The sequence below is a fragment of the Barbus barbus genome, assembly GCF_936440315.1.
Source record: "Barbus barbus genome assembly, chromosome: 48".
Taxonomy (NCBI): Eukaryota; Metazoa; Chordata; class Actinopteri; order Cypriniformes; family Cyprinidae; genus Barbus; species Barbus barbus.
Genome location: NC_136726.1, coordinates 2,574,094 through 2,595,780, shown reverse-complemented (window position 1 = coordinate 2,595,780; position 21,687 = coordinate 2,574,094). Strand labels below are relative to the sequence as shown.

The 21,687-nt window shown below is 37.0% G+C and overlaps 1 protein-coding gene and 1 pseudogene across 5 annotated transcripts in view; both read right to left on the bottom strand.

Moving 5' to 3' along the window:
- Positions 1–716: 716 nt before the first annotated feature.
- On the bottom strand, positions 717–16,146 carry LOC306866568 (tRNA-specific adenosine deaminase 1-like; annotated as a pseudogene). Its single transcript has 10 exons — positions 16,126–16,146; positions 12,891–12,938; positions 12,153–12,843; positions 10,158–10,195; positions 9,715–10,009; positions 5,481–5,603; positions 5,386–5,398; positions 3,451–3,543; positions 3,196–3,264; positions 717–849 (listed from the first exon to the last, which is right to left on the bottom strand). The product of its transcript is annotated as a tRNA-specific adenosine deaminase 1-like (transcript).
- Positions 16,147–16,283: 137 nt separating this feature from the next.
- wwp2 (WW domain containing E3 ubiquitin protein ligase 2) overlaps positions 16,284–21,687 on the bottom strand; it is a 48,225-nt gene continuing 42,821 nt past the window's right edge. For all 4 annotated transcript variants that reach the window (XM_079411920.1, XM_079411921.1, XM_079411919.1 and 1 more), the window contains 7 exons: positions 20,558–20,691; positions 20,343–20,483; positions 18,675–18,795; positions 18,378–18,482; positions 18,201–18,297; positions 17,309–17,381; positions 16,284–17,225 (listed from right to left, as the gene is read on the bottom strand). In XM_079411920.1, coding sequence (XP_079268046.1) covers positions 17,126–17,225; positions 17,309–17,381; positions 18,201–18,297; positions 18,378–18,482; positions 18,675–18,795; positions 20,343–20,483; positions 20,558–20,691 — 771 coding nt within the window. In that variant the 3' untranslated portion in view covers positions 16,284–17,125. The remainder of the gene's footprint in view (positions 17,226–17,308; positions 17,382–18,200; positions 18,298–18,377; positions 18,483–18,674; positions 18,796–20,342; positions 20,484–20,557; positions 20,692–21,687) is intronic.

The window sequence follows — 21,687 nt, the reverse complement described above, 5'->3', positions numbered from 1 at the left end:
TCTAATTTCTAACAAATGTTTTCAACTGTTAATCATTTTGAAACATTTACAGCAGAACTCGACACTGATTTCTGTCAGACATTTAAAATCCTTCATCACTCGAATTAAGATCATAATTTAATTTTAAAGCACAGCCACCACAAAATCAGACTTTAGCACCTCTTTTTACTTTGAGATCCTTCTGAGATTAAATATGATACTGTTTTTGAAATCAAATATTTGCTGACTGGAAAGACTGACATCTAACAATGCCTTGGGAAAAACAGTTCATCTTAAAAAAATAAAGCATATAGACAAACCCGAATAGGAAATAAAAGTTACTGAATAAGCATGTGTCCTATTCTGTAAACTCCTGAAACATTGGTGTCTCGTATTTTAAAGCAGTCAATGAAATTTTGGGAAGAAATCAATCAAATCTGTGTATGTGTGAAAATATACACCGTTGTAATCATTAACATTTCATAAGTAACTGTTATTTAATTGCACATATTTTCTCAGTAACTGTAACAGATTAGTTATGTTTATTTTGTAATTAAATTACGTAATTCCATTACAGGTAACTAGTTACTCCCCAACACTGTTTAAGTAGCACTTGGTATTTTACACTTTTATTTTACAACATTTATTTATTTGATCTCTGCTGGAGCCTTGAGTATAAGACACTGCTTGTACTCATGTGATCCGTTCAGGACAGTGATATGGTAAAGTCCAGTCCGCTAGGAAAACAGCATCAGCTCTGGCGGGCCCCGGGGCCACAGCGGGAAGGCCTGCAGACGCAGCTGTGTCCAGGCCTGCTGATACGGCCCTGCAGCCTGCTTGTAGTCCCAGTACGTCTTCAAATCTTTTCCACTTCAGCGAGTGCAGAGAAGAAAAACACATCGATCAGACACAACAGATACACAAACAACACCTGCGCGCTGTAGGGAGTGTGCAAGAGAGGTCAGAGGTCAATGTGACTTTAAGAACAGGCATGCTCGACATCACGTTTCTGCTTCAAACACACATTCTAATGCTAGAAACATACTGTACTCTACACAGTGTATTGAATCAGATCGGTGTATCGGCAGATGCTCAGAATTTTCGGCATCGGATCGGTTCTGAAAGAAATGGCATCATTGCATCCCTAATAAAAAACAAACAGATATTTTTTATCAGAGTATCTGAGGGTATGAGCTGTAAAGGCACAGCCCTATTCTTGGAAAAGGGGGCGGGGAGCAGCAGCTCATTTACATTTAAAGAGACATGCACAAAAACAGCCCGTTTCTGTTTTCATTTAAAATAGGCATTTTCAATATGATGTAAAATAATAAATGCCGGTGGGTATTTTGAGCTGCAACTTCACAGACACATTCTGAGGACACCTGAGACTTATATTACATCTTATACCCCCGGTTTCACAGACCAGGCTTAAGCCTAGTCCTAGACTAAAATCTAAGTCTGAGCTGTTTCAACTGAAATAAACTTGCACTAACTGTATTAAAACATGTCAATGCCTTTGTTTTGTCTTAAGATGCACACCAGTAATGCTTTTTTCTAAGGCATGTTTATAAAAATTACTTAAATGTCCTAGTTGAACTATGGCCTAACCCTGGTTTGAAACCGGGCCATAAAGTCTTATTTAAGGTCTCTGTTAAAGCATGAGTAGCTTATACCTTGGTAAGCTAAAGTAGCAATTTACAGTTAAGCTAGTCTTTTAAGAAAGGACTGTGTATGTATACATACTTATTAACAAAAAAGTAATCAACTATCAGATTAAATTCCTTTAAACTGAGACATTTTGTCTTGTTTAATAACTCTTATCTGCTCCGAGAGATTCTCTTCAAACATTTGCTCCGCCTTTCCCAACATTCACACTTGTAAACTTTCCACCTGTCTACATGTTACGCGATTTTCATAACTTACTATTTAACTGATTAAAGTGCAAAACATGGATAGCACTCAAATCGTTTCATTGTCATTCTTTTGTTGAAAATATGCTCAGGAAGCTGAAGTACAAGCTTCTGAACATGATGAATGCATTTATATGAATACATGATGGGATACATTTAGTTGATGTAGACTTGCATTTCAAGGTGTCATGACATGAGAATACATTCTGACCCTTAGACAGAGTTAAAAATCATTTTTCCACAATTGTTTTTTTGTGTGCAAAAAACGTTATTAACATAAGTAAACGTCAAGGAACATATTAAAGTAATAAAAATGACCCCTTTCAGAGCATAACACACAAAACTGAGGTGGAAGTGTTTGTTTTGGGGCCTAATGCTGTAACTGGAGCTGGACGCTGGGCAGGATCACTTCAACGATACAAGAACAGAAGAACACTGTTCCCTCGGGTTACCAACTAACAAAGATCTGCTGTTCAATAATCATGCTGCTTTACAAGAATATAACACAAATCGACAAAAAAGTGTCACTTTACACCACGATTCATTAGTCTAAACCAAACAGAGCAGTGACTCTGATTACCATGACAGGGATTGGTGTAAATATCAGTTTACTGAGAAGAAACGACTCTGTCTGATTATCTACGAGTACACACATGTTCTCTGAAGCAGTTTGTATGTTGGTTTTATTTTTGTCCTCTAATCTAAAGTGTCGTCATAGTTTAATAACTGTAGGCTAAGCTTCGGGGGGCTATAAAACCACAAAGCTATCGATTGAGACGAGCGTACCTGTATTGTCCATAAATTTAAGGTTGGGGAAAGTCACGTGTTTTAAATGTTATGCATTTTACAATTAATTAATTAACCCTGACCTCACAGAGTAACGACATGCTTTTCTTTGTGTTGAACTGTATTTTCTTGTTTAAAAGATTTTGGAGCCCAGACTAAAAATGGGGAAAGTCCAGTCAAATGTATTTTTACATTAGCACTTTATATAATAGATCGTTTCAAAGCATCTTCATGAATATAAACAGGAAAATAACAGTGTTAATGCTGTAAAATTCAGCAACTGTGAAATAATTTCAGCTGCAAGCAGCTCTACAGAAGACACAGGTGTTTATTCAGCTCAGTTTAGTTCATTAAGTCTCATCGATTCACTAAACTGACTCGAGCTGAATAATGCCAATGTTGTAAAGTCAGTGTCATTATCCAGCTCTGCTCAGTTCTCCTCAAACAAGGTCATGTCATGAATGAGAAAGGTTTACTGGAGTAAAACTATTGCAGGTCTCCCCAGTTTTATAGCACTCACCGGAGGGTCTCTGGAAGCCGAGAGTCCTTCAGAAACGAATGAAAGAGCTCCACTTTACTGATTAATGACCTACACATGGAGAAATAAGAAACGTAATAAGCATGAGCTCATAGCTGGTTATTGTGGTGACTCACTGGTTTGGGATGATACTGTCAACTTATAAAGTAACATTAACCAGGATCCATTCTGAATGTTTAAAGTGAGTCATAAACATATTCTCCTCAGAATGATAATTATTTGTTGTCAGGTGATCACCTTGCTTGTGATGTGCCCAGAGCTTTTTTCATCACTCCCTGTTTGTAACCGTTGGCAGTGACATCTAGAGGCTGCTGGGATACCAGCTGATGGCTGCAGGGACATTCATATCCCTGTTAGTTCATCTAATGATTAAACTGGACCTCACAGACAGGGAATGAATCTGATTGGCCTTTTTTGAGCTGGCATGGTTCAAATTGGCATTGTATGTGGGTCGATTCTTCAGTTATGGCCACTTTTGACTGTTTGTAACCTTGAAAAATAAACCTTCTGCTGAAGCACTTCAGAGAGGATTGTTTATATTCAGTACAACGGTAATGATTTTTGAGAAATTAATGTTTCACTTTCTTATAACGCTTTAGGACATTTATCGATAGAGTCCATAGACTGCTGCAGGCATGACGTATTTCTATTGGCCAAAACCCAAAAACAAGCATTTTAGTTCTTAGGGTTTTTCTAATGGGTTTTTGGTTAAATTGCTAAAATAAGGTCAGTGACACAAGCTCATATTGTAATGTTTTATTCTACAACATGAAATAAATCAATAATACACCTTTGTGCTTTTTATAAAAGCTGTTACAGAGTTGAAAACAAGTGTCTAAATGTTGCTACAGAGGCTCATCTGCTCGCTAGACGCTTTCACAGCCTCACTGGATTTATAACCGTGCTCTGGCAAACTATCCGAACTAAAACACTCAGGGAAAAGCTAAGTGGAAAAATCCTTTTAGGAGGGTGATGTTAACTTCCGAGTTGGCCTATAAAAATACTTCAGAAACAGTTTATTTTAAGGAGCAAGTCTCAATATTAACTGTGTATTAGATCCCTTAATCCAACCCTATACCTAAACTTAACAACTACCTTACTAACTATTAATAAGCAGCAAATGAGTCTCTTCTGCTCATCAAGGCTGTATTTATTTGATCAAAAATACAGAAGAAAAACAGTAATATTGCGAAATATTATTGCAATCTCTATATCAGTTTCCTATTATAATATACTTTATTTTTGTGATGCAAAGCTGAATTTTCATCTTCCATAACTCCAGCCTTCAGTGTTAACTCTTTTGCGGCTTAATTTATTATTTTTTTGTGGGGGGGGGGGCTGTGATGCTTTTTTCTTTGATTAATAAAAAGTTAAAAAGAACAGCATTTATTCAAAATATATTTTTTTCTTAAAAATATAACTCCTTACTATCACTTTTTATCTATTTAACACATCCTTGCTGAATAAAAATTAATTTCTTTTTTTTTTTTTAAAAGGAGAGAAATTTACTGACCCCACACTTTTGAATAGTAGATTATATTGTAACACAAAATTTAGAAATTTTATTCATCAAAGAATCCTGAAAAAAAGTATTACAGGTTCCAGAAAAATAGGAAGCAGCACAACTGTTTCCAAAGTCAATAATAAATCAGTATATTATTATGATTTCTGAAGGATCATGTGACACTGAAGACTGGAGGAATGATGCTGAAAATTGATCACAATAATAAATAGAAAACTGTTTCTGTAATATTTCTGTATTTATCATCAAATAGATACAGCCTTGATGAGCAGAAGAAACGTCTTTAAAAACATGGAAAATCTTACTGATCCCAAACTTTTGAACGGCAGTGTAAATAAAAAAATCATGATGTAAAACGTGATTACATTTCTGATTTTCAAACGGTCACCTCTTCTTTTTTTATTATAGGGGACAGAAAAGTTACACTAATTAAAAATCACAGAGAAAAGCCAGGATTTTTCAATTATTAATGAACTGTTCGGCTTTTTCGCAGCCTGTCCAACACCTGAAAACGATATATGACACATCTGAAGAAAAGAAGTTACTGTAGGTGTGCAGTCTGCTTTGGGATCGTGTACGCTAGAGATTTAAGATGTTAGGAAACCTCACATTGTTAGGGCTCGTCTACAGCGGGTGTGTTCAGTGCAGACTGCATCACTTTAGCTTTGACGCAACACAAACTCATTTTGAGGAGTTACACAAGCACAGAAATAAATCCCTGTAATGAATATGTGTGTGTGCTCACCTGCCCCGCAGGGAGATATTCTGCCCTGTGTGTGTGTGGTTGTGAGGAAACTCCAGACTGGACTGCAGAATCTCTGGATCGTGTACAGAAAGACCTGACGGCAAATCCCTCACATCAGACCATCTGTGAGGAACAATTTAGCATATAATTTGTCAATTAAATGGCTGTTTTTTATGTTCCAGCCTTCCTCTTAACCTGTTATCTGTTTTTTATGTAGATTAGTCTTGACAAAAAAATAACCCCTAAAATTATTTTAATCAAATAAAATGCATTTAAAAATTCCTCCCTTATTAAAATGATTATAAAGTATATGCATTAAGTGCGGGAGGGTGAAAACCTTTTGAATTTGAAGATCAAGGTAAATTTAACTGATTTTGTCTTCTGGGAAACATGTAAGTATCTTCTGTAGCTTCTGAAGGGCAGTACTAAATGAAAAAAAAAAATTATATTAAGGCAAAAAAAATAAAATAAAATTACACCTCAATTCTGTTCAAAAGTTTTCACGCCCCGTCTCTTAATGCATGGTTTTTTCTTCTGGAGCATCAGTGAGTGTTTGAATCTTCTGTAATAGTTGCAAATGAGTCCCTCAGTTGTCCTCAGTGTGGAAAGATGGATCTCAAAATCATACAGTCATTGCTGGAAAGGGTTCAAATACACAAAAATGCTGGAAAACCAAAGAATTTGTGGGACTTGAAGGGTTTTTCTGAAGAACAGCAGGCAGTTTAACTGTTCAGGACAAACAAGGGACTCATGAACAACTATCACTAAACAAATAAACACAGCTTTGGATCGTTCAGGTAACAACACAGTATTAAGAATCAAGGGGATGTAAACTTTTGAACGGGGCCATTTTTATAAATTCAATTCATAAATTCATATTTAAACATCTTTTATGCGAAATATCTTATTCAGGTCAGTACTAAATAAACAATAACATGCATTTTGTATGATCCCTCTTATTTTGGTCAAATAATTAACATTTTGCAGATTCTGAAAGGAGGATGTAAACCTTTGACCTCAACTGTATAAATACTTTGGTTACACTTTATTTTAAGGTGTCCTTGTTACAGTGCAATTACACATTTAAGTACCGTGTAATATTAATTAACTACATGCAATTACTATATGGTTAGGGTTAGAATTAGGGTTACTTGCATGTAATTATGTATAATTTATTGTTATTACAATAGTAAGTACATGTAACAAGGATGCCTTAAAATAAAGTGTTACCAATAATTTTATGTATTTATTAAATATAAAATTTAATTATACAAGTTACAAATATTTAATTAAGTGTATTAATTTGATTAATTATTCATTTTAGTGCATACAATGTTTGATTGTATACTTCTCTAAAATGTATTTGTTAAAAACCTTTTACCTCAGCTTAATAAACAGAAACATCTGTAATTAAATTATTCACAAAGAAAAAAGATATTTATACAAATTTAGCAACAGCTAAGAAACAACCATTTTGTTCTCCAAACTTCTGAATTTTGGCAAGAAATAATAAAGAGCCCAAGTCCAATCCCAGACCCTCGGGGGCTCAGGCACGAGGAAAACATCTTACGCTGTGAAACGGAGGGTTTATAAGGCCATTTCTGGCTTCTGGGCAGTAACTCCTAATAAAAGTGGTCATTGGTGAGATCAGCATAAAAAGAAAAGTGGAAAAAATAACAATCTGGAAAAAGATCAAGCTGACATCAATCTGGAAAACCATAACACCTGAACCGAGACCAAACTCCAGTTTAAGCATGATAGCCTTCCAAAAAACCCGGAGAAATCTCTGGTTAAGCATTTACAGACGACCTGTATCCTGTACGTCTAGTGGACTGAAACTCGACTAAACACAAGACTAAATAACACTTGTGCTGTAACAGTCCTGTGTTTAGTCCAGTTTCAGTCCACTAGACGTACAGGATACAGGTCGTCTGTAAATGCTTAACCAGAGATTACATGCGTGTCCTCTCAAACAAAAATGACCAGTGGGATCTCAGAACCAACATTACAACAGAACTTAATCGCCATAAAAAACCTCAAGAGAAACCTCAAACGTTCTGCATGTGTATTAGACTTGCCTTGGAATAAATAAATACATATTTGGAACTGAGACTCAAACCCTTTCCATTATAAATGTAGATATTCTGAGCTATGAACACATGAGGGCTCGGTAAACACCTGGACACCCAAAATTAGTTGTGTGCAATTACGCCAAGACAGCCTCTCTGGATAAGCCAAGAAAAATGAAAATAAAAGGGTTTTGCAATATCAATACATAGAGATAATTACTCAAAAAGAAGAAAATTAAATGATTAAGCAACTTCTACTAGACTTGCAGGGTTTCTGCAGGATTTCTAAGCTCAAATTTATGACAAATATAATAAATACCATATGAGCGGGGTAGGTCAATGTCTATAGTAACATATTAAAGGACTGTAAAAAACATGGTTTCCAGGTCAGATACAAAGCATGACAAAGCAATGAAATCATAGCCTTTTAGTTTAAACGTCACGTTAAGCCATATCGCAATTTTGGTCTTGAAATCATAATTAAACACTTTCTTGTAAAATTTAAGACTTTTTATGGCCTTAAATTTGATTCAACTAAATTCACTGCAAAAAATGGCTTATCTTAGTATTTTTGTCTTGTTTCTATTCAAAATATCTAAAAATTCTTAAAGATACTTTTACTAGATAAGCAAAATGACTTAAGTCTTATAATGACTTAAGTCTTAAGATATTTAGTCTTGTTTCCAGGGGAAAAATTAAATGCATTTTGCTTAAAACAAGTAAAATTATCTGCCTGTTTTAAGCAAAAAGCACTTAATTTAGTTTTTTTCTGTGCCCGAGAGGACAGAAACAGTGATGATGCTCGTATGTATTTGCAGCACACAAGCCACGGTTAAGACAGCTGACTCCACTGTGATGTGACCCTGTCTCTCACACACACACACACACACACGTTACTCTACATTGCGCAAAACTCTGCATTTGAACAGTCAATAGCAAATACTTGAACTACTAACAAAACATTCTTACAGTTGCTGATTCAGAAGCGCCAGATTGTCAGAGCAAAGTCAGAATTGACCCTTTTGGGGTTATTTTTAGAAATAGCCTTTGTGCGCAGCCAGCCTTGTACTCTACTAGGTTCTTCCATAAAATGCGTTGCACAAATTCGAACATCTGGGTTGTGCTGTTCTGTTGTAAATAATCTTCATGATTCCTAACTGCATCTATGTTCAGAAGGCCAAATAAAGTGCTTTTGCTTTCGCACAGAAACACACAGCGTCTCCCTGACACAGCTGCATCAACACTACTGTGGTTACTTTGGGCGGCTTTATGCAAATATTTCCACATCGTGACGTAGACATGTGTTATTGCATGGGATGTCATTGCATAGGAAACAGCATCAACACTCCCTCGCTATTAGATGTGTGTTTTGACAACGTCATTTCTAGACAAAGCATTATGAAATTATTTACTTGTGGTTTGTGATGCAGCTGAAGTCAGGTCTAGTATCGCTTCATCTTTCAACAAATGTTCATTGTGACTCTTCATGACACTGTGCCTCGATTACAAAACAAAATCCTCCGACACGGGACGCCATTAAAAATAAACTATCCACTTTTTTCCTTACGCTGGGATCCTTCTGATATCTGTTCATAGACGAGAACGAGCTGTTTAAACCAAGCAGGTAAAAGTGAACGATCTTTCACTGCATGTGTCCTGACGACAGACTCGAGTCAGAAAGCGAACACACATCTGTATCCAGTGTAGACCAGATGAAGTGCAGTGAATGTCATTTCTGTTTGCCACTCACTTTCAGCGAGATCAAATGTCAGCCGTTACGCAACTGAACTCCAGTGGGCGGAGCCTATGGAGAGAAGAAGACTATTCGTCGATGTCTTGCTCTGGAGGCGTGTTTATGCAAACGACTGTGCCCCTGTGATGTCATCTTGCACCTCAGATCCAAACGAGCCGTTTTTGGAGCTTGATTAAACAAACGCTTTATTTATAATGAGGAGGACGTTTTAAGCTATAAAACTTGCAGGACGTTTTAATGGGGCAGACATCTAATGTGCCAAAAGATCAAGGCAAATGATTGATTTCTCATGTCATGACACCTTTAAGGACCTGCGGGAACCCTTGTGAGATTGTGAAAATCAGCAAACACTTTTTACAAACCTACAAACTCTGCAGAAATCGTGGTTTGTTGGTGCAGTTCATCCACTTACCATGTTTTCAGAGCTCTCTGCATTGCCTGATGGCTGTAAGGACACGTTCCAACCACCACAGCTCTGAAATAGAGCGGCTCCTGCAGGTAATGAGACAGCAGGGCGCCCTGGAAGCCCAGAACGCCCCATCGGGCCAGTTGATCACTGCAGGAGAGAGAAAGCGTGCGCTCGCCGCGGCCCGGCTTCAGCCGCAGAACCCCGGCGCTGTGATAGAGTAACCCGGGCTGCAGCGGGGCGGCCGGGCCGGCGGGGACACACTTAACCCCGTGCGGTGGATGTCTTTCTCCTCTTCTGGCTGACAGTGCAAGACTGCATTTGATGGATTACTTTCTTTGTTTTCTGTTATGACTTCATGCTCATCGGTATCCCCTGATTGTCTGCGGGATGAATGGCTGTCGCTCTCGGCGTGTCGTCTCTGATTCTTCGCTCTGGATTGACTTCACATGACTGCCAGTGATGGGAAATATGGAGGCATCACCACCTACGGATTCATCAGCAAAGCACTGACTGACAAGATGTAAACATATAAGCTATATAAACAAAAATTAGATTAAATTACATTGTAGAAAAAACTCGACACAGACTACAGTTACTTTTATATTGATTACATAATTACAAATTATTCACACATTAGCAATCAATTATTCATAATTTATTGATTCTCCCCAACTTCTTTTTCATCTTTACATTTTCTGTGCTTTTGTCTTTCAAACACATTAAAATGCATAAATTCATGTTTTTTTTGTTTTTTTTACGTAATGTAATGTTTTATGTAATGCACTTCATGTTGTTAATAACAATGAATAGAATATAAAAATACAAAATACATCACATTATACAAGATTATCCTATTTAAATCAACATGATACTGTAGGTCACAAGTAATACCTATCTATACTAATACCCACCTATAATGTGATGTAATCAATCACTATCATGTGTAAGAATCAATAACAGACTACAATCGAACCTCCCCAGCACTGCTGGTATATATACAGTCGACTGAGTAAGTTCTCATGCCCCTGACAGAAACAGCAAGATGTTTATCCTTTAAATAAAAAATTACAGGAATCATCAGGATTAAGATATTTCACAGAACATTCACATATAAATGTACACCCCTTGGTTGTTGATGATATGTTGTGTTGCTTCCCTGATGATCAGTGACTGTCTGCAGGCAAATATGCTTTTTTTAGCCCTTATTTTTGTATGAATTCTTCAACTGTAAATGAAATGACTAATCATTTTGATTTGTTTTACATTTTTATTCTAATATTTGATGACTTTTTTCTAAAATGGGAAGTAATAAAAAAATGAGAATGTGTAAACACATTTGACTGCTAGTATAAGGCACAGAATCGTTTTACTATAACATCAATATTTAGTATTTAAAGGGGTCATGTGATGTGATTTCAAGTTTCTCTTTGGAGAGTTACAAGCTGTTCGTGTATAGATAAGATCGCTGAAGTCTCAAAACCAAAGAGATATTCTTTATAAAAGTTAAGACTCTGCCATGCCCTCCTAAAACGGCTCATTCAAACACGCCCACATGTCTACATCACAATGTGGAAATATTAGCAAAACACCACACAAATGTTTATGCAAAGAAAGGGGGCGTGATTTTTATTCTGGCGTCGTGTCCTGGAGACGCTGTGAAAGCAAAACTACTTTGTTTGGGCTTCCAAAACCGGACACAACTAGAAATCAGAGGTTCAGTTGTATTTACAACACTGTTCCAGAACAGTTCAACCCAAATATTAGAGTGTGTGCAGCGCATTTTACAGAGGACTGTTTCCTGAACCTGGCAGGAGAGTAGCCTACAATGCTGGCTGCTCAAAGGCTGTTTCTATAAAGTGGGGCAATTCCAACTTAGCAAGGACAGTCTGGCGCTTCTGACTCACAGCCTGTAAGTATGTTTCTGCCACTGACGATTCAAACGTGAGTTTTGAGCCGTGTAGAGTAGTGTTTGTTGTTTCTCCGATCACAAATGCAGACATGGTAATGTTTGCGCGACGCGATGCAACACGCCGAGTGAAAAGACAGTCTAAGTCATTATAACCAGTAATTATGTTCCCACTGGATGCAACAAATGCCTAGTTTATAATAGGTTTATTGTTTTAGTCTCACGCCATCACTATATGGTGAGGGGCGTAACATTTCCGTCTCACGCTTGAGGTATTCAGCCAATCACAACACACCAGATAGCTGGCCAATCAGAGCACGCCTCACTTCTCTGAACAATGAGCTTTTTAAAAATTGCTGCGTTTCAGAAAGGCAGGGCATAGAGGAGCAACAATAATGTACAGTATGTGGAAAATAATGTGATTTTTGAACCTTAAACCACATAAACACATTGCAGTGCACCAAATACACAAAATATTGTTCTTTTTAGCAACGTCATATGACCCCTTTAACACTGAAGCAGTAGCTGGACTCACAGAGTGTTTGACTCGTGAAGAAAAGGAAAGAGACTCCCGGTTTAACAGCCCACTTTCCCTCTTCAGACCCAGGGCAGAAAACATCTGAGCCCTGAACAGCTGCTCCATCAGATACCTGAGGACGGAAAACATCTGAGCTCTGAACAGCTGCTCCATCAGATACCTGAGGACGGAAAACATCTGAGCTCTGAACAGCTGCTCCATCAGATACCTGAGGACGGAAAACATCCGAGCTCTGAACAGCTGCTCCATCAGATACCTGAGGACGGAAAACATCCGAGCCCTGAACAGCTGCTCCATCAGATACCTGAGGACGGAAAACATCCGAGCTCTGAACAGCTGCTCCATCAGATACCTGAGGACGGAAAACATCCGAGCTCTGAACAGCTGCTCCATCAGATACCTGAGGACGGAAAACATCCGAGCTCTGAACAGCTGCTCCATCAGATACCTGAGGACGGAAAACATCCGAGCTCTGAACAGCTGCTCCATCAGATACCTGAGGACGGAAAACATCCGAGCTCTGAACAGCTGCTCCATCAGATACCTGAGGACGGAAAACATCCGAGCTCTGAACAGCTGCTCCATCAGATACCTGAGGACGGAAAACATCCGAGCTCTGAACAGCTGCTCCATCAGATACCGGAGGACGGAAAACATCCGAGCTCTGAACAGCTGCTCCATCAGATACCTGAGGACGGAAACATCCGAGCTCTGAACAGCTGCTCCATCAGATACCTGAGGACGGAAAACATCCGAGCTCTGAACAGCTGCTCCATCAGATACCTGAGGACGGAAACATCAAACACACAACTCAATTCACTTCTGTTATTCCTCTGTTGACCCAACAAATGATGTTTGTTTATAATTCACATTAGAAAACTGTTATTGATTTCAAAGTACTGTTACATTAAATGAAATATGCATTCATGCTTGGTTTATAAATAAAAATGAATCTAAAACTTAAAACTGTATAACAGTAAAATATTATATAAATTAAATTGCTGTCAACTGATTAATTGCATCCAAAATAAAAGTTTTTGTTTACATAATATGTGTGTGTACTGTTTATATTTATTACGTATACATGCATGTATATATTTATATTCATATAATTTAATTTATATACAAATATATTTATTATATAAACATAACATTTTTCTTAAATATATACATGCATGTGTCTATTTACATATACATAATAAATATACACAGTAAAGCTCATTTGAAACTTGTTTTATTTGTAAATACAATTATATACAACTCATAGTATATAACTATAGCAGCGAATGTCCTTCAGTGGAAGAGTTAAATAGCTGACTTGATTGTACTTTACTGTCACGTTTTCTTTGTTTTTCAGCTCTGTTAGGGCCTTTGAGACGAAACTGTTGTCTTTTTTTAGTTTATCATTTGTTCTCAGACAAACATTTGAATTAGTTTCTCACAACTATAGGCTGAAGTCAGCTAAAATGGGTAACTTCTAATACCATCAAATAAGCTATGCATGAAATCTAATGATATTCTTATAAATTAGCATGGATTTCTTAAATATATTTATATTTTTTAAATGTGAAAAAGTATAAAAGTTTTCAAATGATGAGAGTATCAGCTCTCAGGTCCCTTCTTGAGCCACGGCACAACATTCAGGTAAAATGGGCCAATATAAAGAGAACAACAGGTCATTTCAGCTTAAATCATTTCATTTCTAACAGTAAATTGACACTATTGTCTTTAGTGTGCCATAGCAACACCATAAATGTATTTCATTAAATAGAAAGTTGAATGAATATTTAATTAAACAATGCAATTAAAACTGAACTGATCATGTTGTATAGCTGTGTGTTTCTGTGCATTGGTGTCTTTAGTGTGCATGCTTGTATTTGTTAAGATTTTGTATGGATACATATCTACAGTAGGCCCATAAACCTATCTTCACCCTCAATTTCTGTGTAGAAAGTGTGTGTGTGTGTGTGTGCAGCCCATTTCACTGACATCTTCCTTCCTTTCCCTCTCTCTTCTCTCGGTTTCCTTTCTTTGCTTGTCCTCCTGCCATACTGTCTGCAATGCATTTTTTTTTAAAAGACTGAATATTTTGTATGGATACATATCTAAGCCTATAAACCTATTTTCAGCCTCAATTTCTGTCTAAAAGCGTGTGTGTGTGTGTGTGTATGCAGCCCATTTTAGCTGAAAATTGTGGCCCATTTTAGCTGAACCAGCCATTTAAGATGACCTTTTTCACAAAAATAAAAGTTTATTTTATAAATGAACCTTTTTTTATTTGCAAGAGCATGTCAAAACATTGTTCATAAACCTTTGCTTTGCTTACTTCTAATAGCTTTAGTACCCTTATTAGTGATTAATAAAATGTTCTATGTCAGGGTCAATTACCTTACGATTTCTCTGACGAGCTTCATGTAACTCTGCCCTGGCCGGCTTAAAAAACTCCAGAAAGACCTATAAAACATATTGTTACATGTCAAGTGTTGAAGCAACAATGCAAGATCAAGTATTGAGATTTTTTGTAAAAACTTAAAGAGATATGATGCTACATCCTTATTTGGCCCATTTTAGCTGACTTCATCCTATACTCAATACACATTTTTAGCTATTACTTTAATTTCAGGTGAGTTTTGCATCAAACACAGTTGCTGCTGTTATTATTGTTATTACATTTGAAGTAAAAATGTATTTATTACTATTCATCTGGACTAGTGTTCAAACAACAAACACACGTGAAGTATATAAATTTCTCTTTGAAATGCATAAAGATATGCTCTGTATGTTATTTTATTGACAATATAGTTCTATATGGCTATATTTATATAGTGTCTGTAAACACTTTTAATGTTTAAACTTGCTAATTTCAGCTATTAATCAAGTGAACATTTAAAAAGACTTTTACACTTTACATAAATGCCATATAATATCCACATTTCTGTATAATAACCATATATTGACGATAAAGCTTTCGTTCAACATCGAGTTTAAAAGATGGACTGCAGTTCATTTTTACACATGAATTTCCACGATGCCATCTAGTTGTTTGTGTTTACTGAATAAAGAATTCATATTGATTCACAAATACATGTTCAGATCTAAGATGTAAAGCGTTAACAGTGAAGCCGAGCATGATCAGAAGACCGATTCATTCACATAACAGACCCTTTCTCTCCACAAAAGAACAATATTTAACTGATATATATTTTAGAGCGGAACATAACTTGAAAAATGTGCTGCATAATCAATCTGAAATCCTGAATATCATAAGCACTTCCAGTTGAATATTTAACCTGAAATTGAAAATAAGGGCACTTCTGACCAAAAAACTAAACAAAAAATAAGTCTTCAAACTGTATATTTGATCTGTGTTACAATATATGTCTACAATACAGTGCACTGTAAAATAAGCCAACTTAAAATCTGCTGAAGCTGGTTGCCTTAAAGTTTTGAGTTTCTCAGCTTGTTTTACGTTTATACAAGTTTAAGTTTATACAAGTTAAGTTTTTTTTGTTAGTGTGGTATAAAGATAAAGGCATTGATCAGCCTTCAAATGAACTTTGGTATAATGCAAGTTTTTTATATTTTAAATTGTTTATAAATCTGAACATTTTGTTAGCGACCCAAGGCTGCTCTGAGATCAAGTCCTAAATGTAATCAAAAGGTGCATGGAATTATTTCATTCATTCATATCCTTGAAAAAACTATAACAATTGCATGCACACACAAAAACGGATTAATGTAACAGTTCTTTAAATAATGCATAAAATTAAGGCTAAATAAGTTCAGTAAACTGAAACGGATTAATAAGCATAACAACTGTTACTTTTTGTGTCTCTATTGTTTTACTCAAATCACACTTCATTCATTTCTTCGTTAATAGTGTTGTCATAGAAACGCATCATTCCAAATCTAAAGACGTAAGAGCATAAGAGTAGACTGTCCTTTAGTAATTATGGAAATCACAACTTACGGTAAATGCACCAAATGTCATATCCTCAAGCCGTCAGTCTGCAGCACAGGCACAAATGTGCTCCCACTTCCATTAGAATGAAAAATAAACTCAATAGTAGCTTGTTCAGATGGTAGCAATGACAGAAGTATTATGAAAGCAAAAACAAAAGTACATATAAATACCAAACAAACTGAAGAAGATTTTAAAGCTTTAATATTTAAAATCATCCACAGACTGTGTTTATTTGAGCTATATACAGTGTTGCACGGCCTGTCCCAAAATAATGAAAACATGTCTCTTTAAAACAGTTACTTTCTCTCTCCTCTCTTCTAGTCCATATACACACACTGATACGACCCACGAGCCCCAGCGCTGCGGCCCATCTGCAACTGAAGATTCGCTCTGGTTTATTTTATTAGTAGTAGTAATATTTCTGTATGGGATGCTGCATTATAAGCAGGGAGCTTGAGAATTTCCCCTCACACTGGAAAATCAGGATCAATGACGTTTTGATTCAGGCAATTCAGGGAATTCATTTTGACTTGATTTATAAATCTGGTTATGCTGTGAACTGTGTCATAATTTGCATTGCTTTCTCTGCATAGAAATATAAGGTGAAATCATCATCCCCTGAATTTACCAAATGAAATATTACATTCAAACAAATCATTTATCTGTTAACCCAAAAACGAAGCAGTTGTTCGCTCATCCTCATGTCACTACGTCCCAGCATGCTGTTATTTATTCAGTGGAAGACAAGCGCTAAAGTGAGAAGAATCTGTACGCATCTCTTCTCCAAACTCTTCCTTTGTGTTGCACAGAAAAATAACAGCGCATCGGTTTGGAGTGACGTGGGGTGAAGAAATGAGGTGCGTTTTCATCTTTAGGTGAGCTAGTGTTTGAAATGTAAATCTGCTGCTAGTCTAATCAACAGTCTGTTCATTCAGTCCACATTAATGGCCTGTTCAAAAGAAATTCATTATTTAGCTGGTCCTGTCCCGAGATATAATCAGTCTCGTCACTCTTGTCCGAATCCCTCGGTTTCCTCGATGGCGAACAGAAGCTTTTCTCGGAGCTGCTCCAGGTTCTTATAGGGCGGCAGATCCAGACGATTAAAGCTGAAATAGTAAGGCAGGACGGATGAGCACAAACACACTTCTGTGAAAAGAGTTTGTACCGTCTTTGGGATTCAGAGACTCACCAGGTGTGACTTCTAGGCAGCCAGGTTTCCTTCCCCACTTTGTCTATGCAGAACTTCTGTGGCCCGTTACTTCCTAAACAACGAGATCATCAAAAGAGGAACTATTAAAACGATTTACACGCCCACAGTGAGGACACAACTGCATGGTGGGAAGACTAATTTAGTTACTGTAAGAAGAAGAAAATGATCCAAGAAATAGTTAGTTTTTTAAGTTTATGATTTAATACAAATCTTACTGTATTTAGCTCATATGATAGTTACTTTGACCATCTTTTCACATACTCTTAAGAATCAAGTTTAAGGCTTGGACAGTGCCAATAAAACTAAAAACTTCATATATATATATATATACAAAAATCCTGATAATTGAGCCGTCGTCTGATGAAATCAAATACACATAAGATAAAGACAATAGCTGTGCTGTGATTTCGGCTATGCTTGTATGTAAAACTAGAGAAGCAGCATAATATCTGTGTTTAACTGAAAGCGCTGCTCCTCTCTGAACAATGCAGACGCACAGAGAGAGAGAGAGGTGCGCCCTGGGACAGCAAGACCTCAGAGTCTCAGAAACTAAATAACCCTAAAGATCAGTCGCTAGGCGCTTTTTTGAAGGAGAAAAAAAAAGTCGCTAAGTAGGACACAATGCATCTCCATTTCTCCAAGTACGGGCTTTGCCACGCGTCAAACAGAAAATGCACGCTGCGTTAATCGCGTGTTAATAAAATTAGTGCCGTTAAAATTAATTTGCGTTAATAAAGTGTTCATTTTGACAGCCCTAATATAAATAAGTATATATAAAAGATAAAGCCATCTGACATGTTGAGAGCATGCAGTGATTTCCTACTGTACTGTATGACACATGGATCTGTTGTGTCTGATATTATAACTCTACCTATCAGTTCTGCAAAGCCTCCGACCGGCAGGCGGCAAGTTCCTGTGACGAACTGCAGGAGGCGAATTCTCTTTTCATTGTCCATTTCCTTTACCACCTGTGTGACACATAATGAAATATATAGTTTATATTAAAAAGAGAGAGACAGGAGCATAAAAACACCCGAGACTGAATTACCTGCCAAAACCAGTGGATCTGCTTGCTGTTTTTGGTATAATGCCGATAGATGGTGTTCTTCTGCCAGTCGTTCAGATCGATTTCCTGCATCCCACACAACATGAGCTGGAGCAAGAAACAACACACACCATCAACCTCACAACCTGATAAAGATAGCATCAGTACGCCTAAAACAAGCCCAAACTTAACCACACTGTTATTCACATCCGTTTCCTCAACATTCGTGTCTCTACATAGACAAGGGCTTTTTAATGACACTTTATTTCAAGTCCTTGCTAAAAATACTAAAACACCCACCTCCAGCTCTTTCTCATCAAAATAACGCAACCACTCCAGAGGCACAACTTCATTGAACCCATCCAGGAAGGCTTTGGTTTGCTCGTCCACCCCGCGTGTGAAGCGCCAGTCAGTGAGCAGACTGCAGGAAAGAGTTTACAATCACTGTGTTAAAGGAACAATATAATAATATAAGACATATAAGACACAAGCTTCAGTCTGGAGCCAACCCTTACGAAGATCTGAGATGATGCCAACCCCCCAGAAGACCTAGGATGATGCTAACCCTGGAACAACATATAAAACTACCAAATTGTGCTTAATCGCAACATTGCAGTTAATAGTGTTCACCATGTGTTTGATTACGTGTAATAACTGCATGATTTTTTACTGTACATTTCTGCCATAGTCACCACTAATAACCTACTCCTAAATATAATGTAGAAACGTAACATTTTCTGTAAAGCTGCTTAGCAACGATTTGTATCATGAAAAGCGCTATACAAATAAACTTGAATTGAATATAAGTGGCCATTGTACTATAAAAACATCCTGTAAGGTTCAGAATTCAAAACTTTCTCGTTAAGCCCCGTTCACACCAAGAACGATAAAGATAACGATATTAACGTCCACACCAGCAAACGATAGCGTCTGTTTATTCTAAGCGCAAGCTCGTCTGCTTTCAATTCTCCAGCTCGTGATAGCAGGATTGATTCTGATTGGCTGTTAATGTTGTATCTTTCATCAGCTGGAAAAACCGATAGCGTTTCTCTGTGCCTTTATCGTTATAGCTGTGGTATGGACTCTGCTATTCTTTAATATTGAGAACGATTATCTTTATAGCCCACTGCTTCTACGTAGTAGATGTGTTTATGAGAGCCGACCCTACAGATCTACACAGAAACCAAACGATGAAGGTGCTCAGAAGATGCTATGCAGTGCCAAGATGAGGAAAAAAAGTGCCTTCTTCCTGATCCCAGTGTTAGGAAAGAGTGAATTAACTTTAATGAAGATCCAGACCACGTCAATAACAACTCGGTCCTTTGTTCACTTCATTTCACCGCAGATTCGTTTCCAAACAAGGCACAAATCAACGGGATTTTCAGAAAGATTGAAACTAAAAGACGACTATATTGGATTCGACAGTAACGTCTGAACACAAGTGTGAGTAACTGGTTTCATTACATGATCACTATTGCTTTGTCTCTTAAAGAGATCGGTTGATATGTATTGAGTTATGCATTTTTGACATCTGTGTACGCTGTCAAACATACACAACTATTAGCCAATCATAGCAGTGGGCGTTTACTACAATCCTCCACGAGCCTTCTGATGAGGGGGGTTACAAAAGCCCAGAAAATAGCTTATTACTTTTGATGTAAAAATCTTGTTATTATAAGGGGACCTCTGAGAACAGCCCAAAAGAAAAAACAAAGGCAGTTCATAAAACCTTTAAATGACACAAAAAAGGTTCAGAATTGAAAAAGGTGAATAAAGGAGTTTCACATCACTAGCAGCACCAGACTTGGTTTCAAACAGGTTTCTCAAACAGACTCTTATACTGGAGTAGCAAGACAATTAAACTGGAATTAGATGAGTATTCTAACATAAAAAAACACCTCATTGGATAAAAGTCATCTGATTAACTGGCTAGTTATACTGGTATCATCTAAACATGGGTATCTGTACCTAATGTACTCCTCCTTGTTGTCCAGAGTGACCAGCTCATTTTCTCCATCGTTCTTCAGCTGGTGTGTCGTCACCTTGCCCAAAATCTCCATGTCCTGAGCGAAGTACAGCTCCACGCCGCACTCTTCCAGATCATTCTCTCTGTGAACGCACATCAGCATCAATGTTTGTTTGGACTGACGTCAGCGAGTGCAGTCTGCAGTCTCGATACTCACTTGACCCACATGATGGAGTTGTAAAACTCAGGGTCGATGGACTCCAGGTCTTTCAGGGTGGGTTTCTTGTTAAGCATGCGCTTGTAGAAGGGCAGAGTGAAGCCCGTGTCAATGAACTTCCCATGATACAATGCCTGCAGAGAGCCAATCACAGGTCAGAGGTCATAAAACAAATAATAGTAGTTTCTTCCCTATTATGGTATATGACAGGATGCTGGAGAAGAAGGATTGAGACTTGTTTGGTTATTAAACAATCTTTTGCTCAGTTTTCTCTATATATACACACACAGTTGTGCTCATTATACAAGGGGCATGTTATCTTATATGCAAATATTGTAATAATTTTAACTAAATAAGAGGGCTCAAGAAAACTGTATGTTTGAAATGAACAGGAATGTCTTTTGAACAGGATGATGATGTGTAAATGTTTCTTAAGTTATTTAAAGATCATATTTTTTCCATTTGGTACTGGACTTAAGAAGCTACACAAATATGCTAAAAATTCAGCTTTTGAAATTACAGGAATAAATTACATTTTTAAATAGATTTAAACAGAAAACTGTTTTTTAAATAGTAAAAATATTTAGAGATTCTACTTTTTCCTGTACTTTGGATCACATAAATGCAGGCTTGGTGAGCAGAAGAGACTTCTTTCAAAAAAATGCTTAAATATAAATATACAATGATGATGTGCATGGATCAATAATTGTAATTGTAACACATTTAATGAAAATGTTCGTTTTGGTTTAATTACATACTCCTGGGAATTCGACGTGTCCTACAATGTTGCATGGTATCTAAATCTGATTTAAAAAGGATTTTGCTTATTATTCTAGAATTATTATGAATGCAGCTTTTAAAAGCTCACATTAATTGAGACCACATTGCATATTTCTACTTTAAAATTAATTTCAAGAACAAATCCACGCATCAGCTAGGTATTCATCAATTGATCAGCCATGGATAATTAACAGTTGATTTTCATCCAATCCTGTTTAAATTTAGGACCAGCATTTTTTATTATTGCAGCATGCAAGATTTCACACATACGCTCCAGCTTTCAGATGAATCTGTTTTCAGGGCTGCAAATACAGTATGACTTCATGGCTGGAGGGTGAACGGTTGGCTAT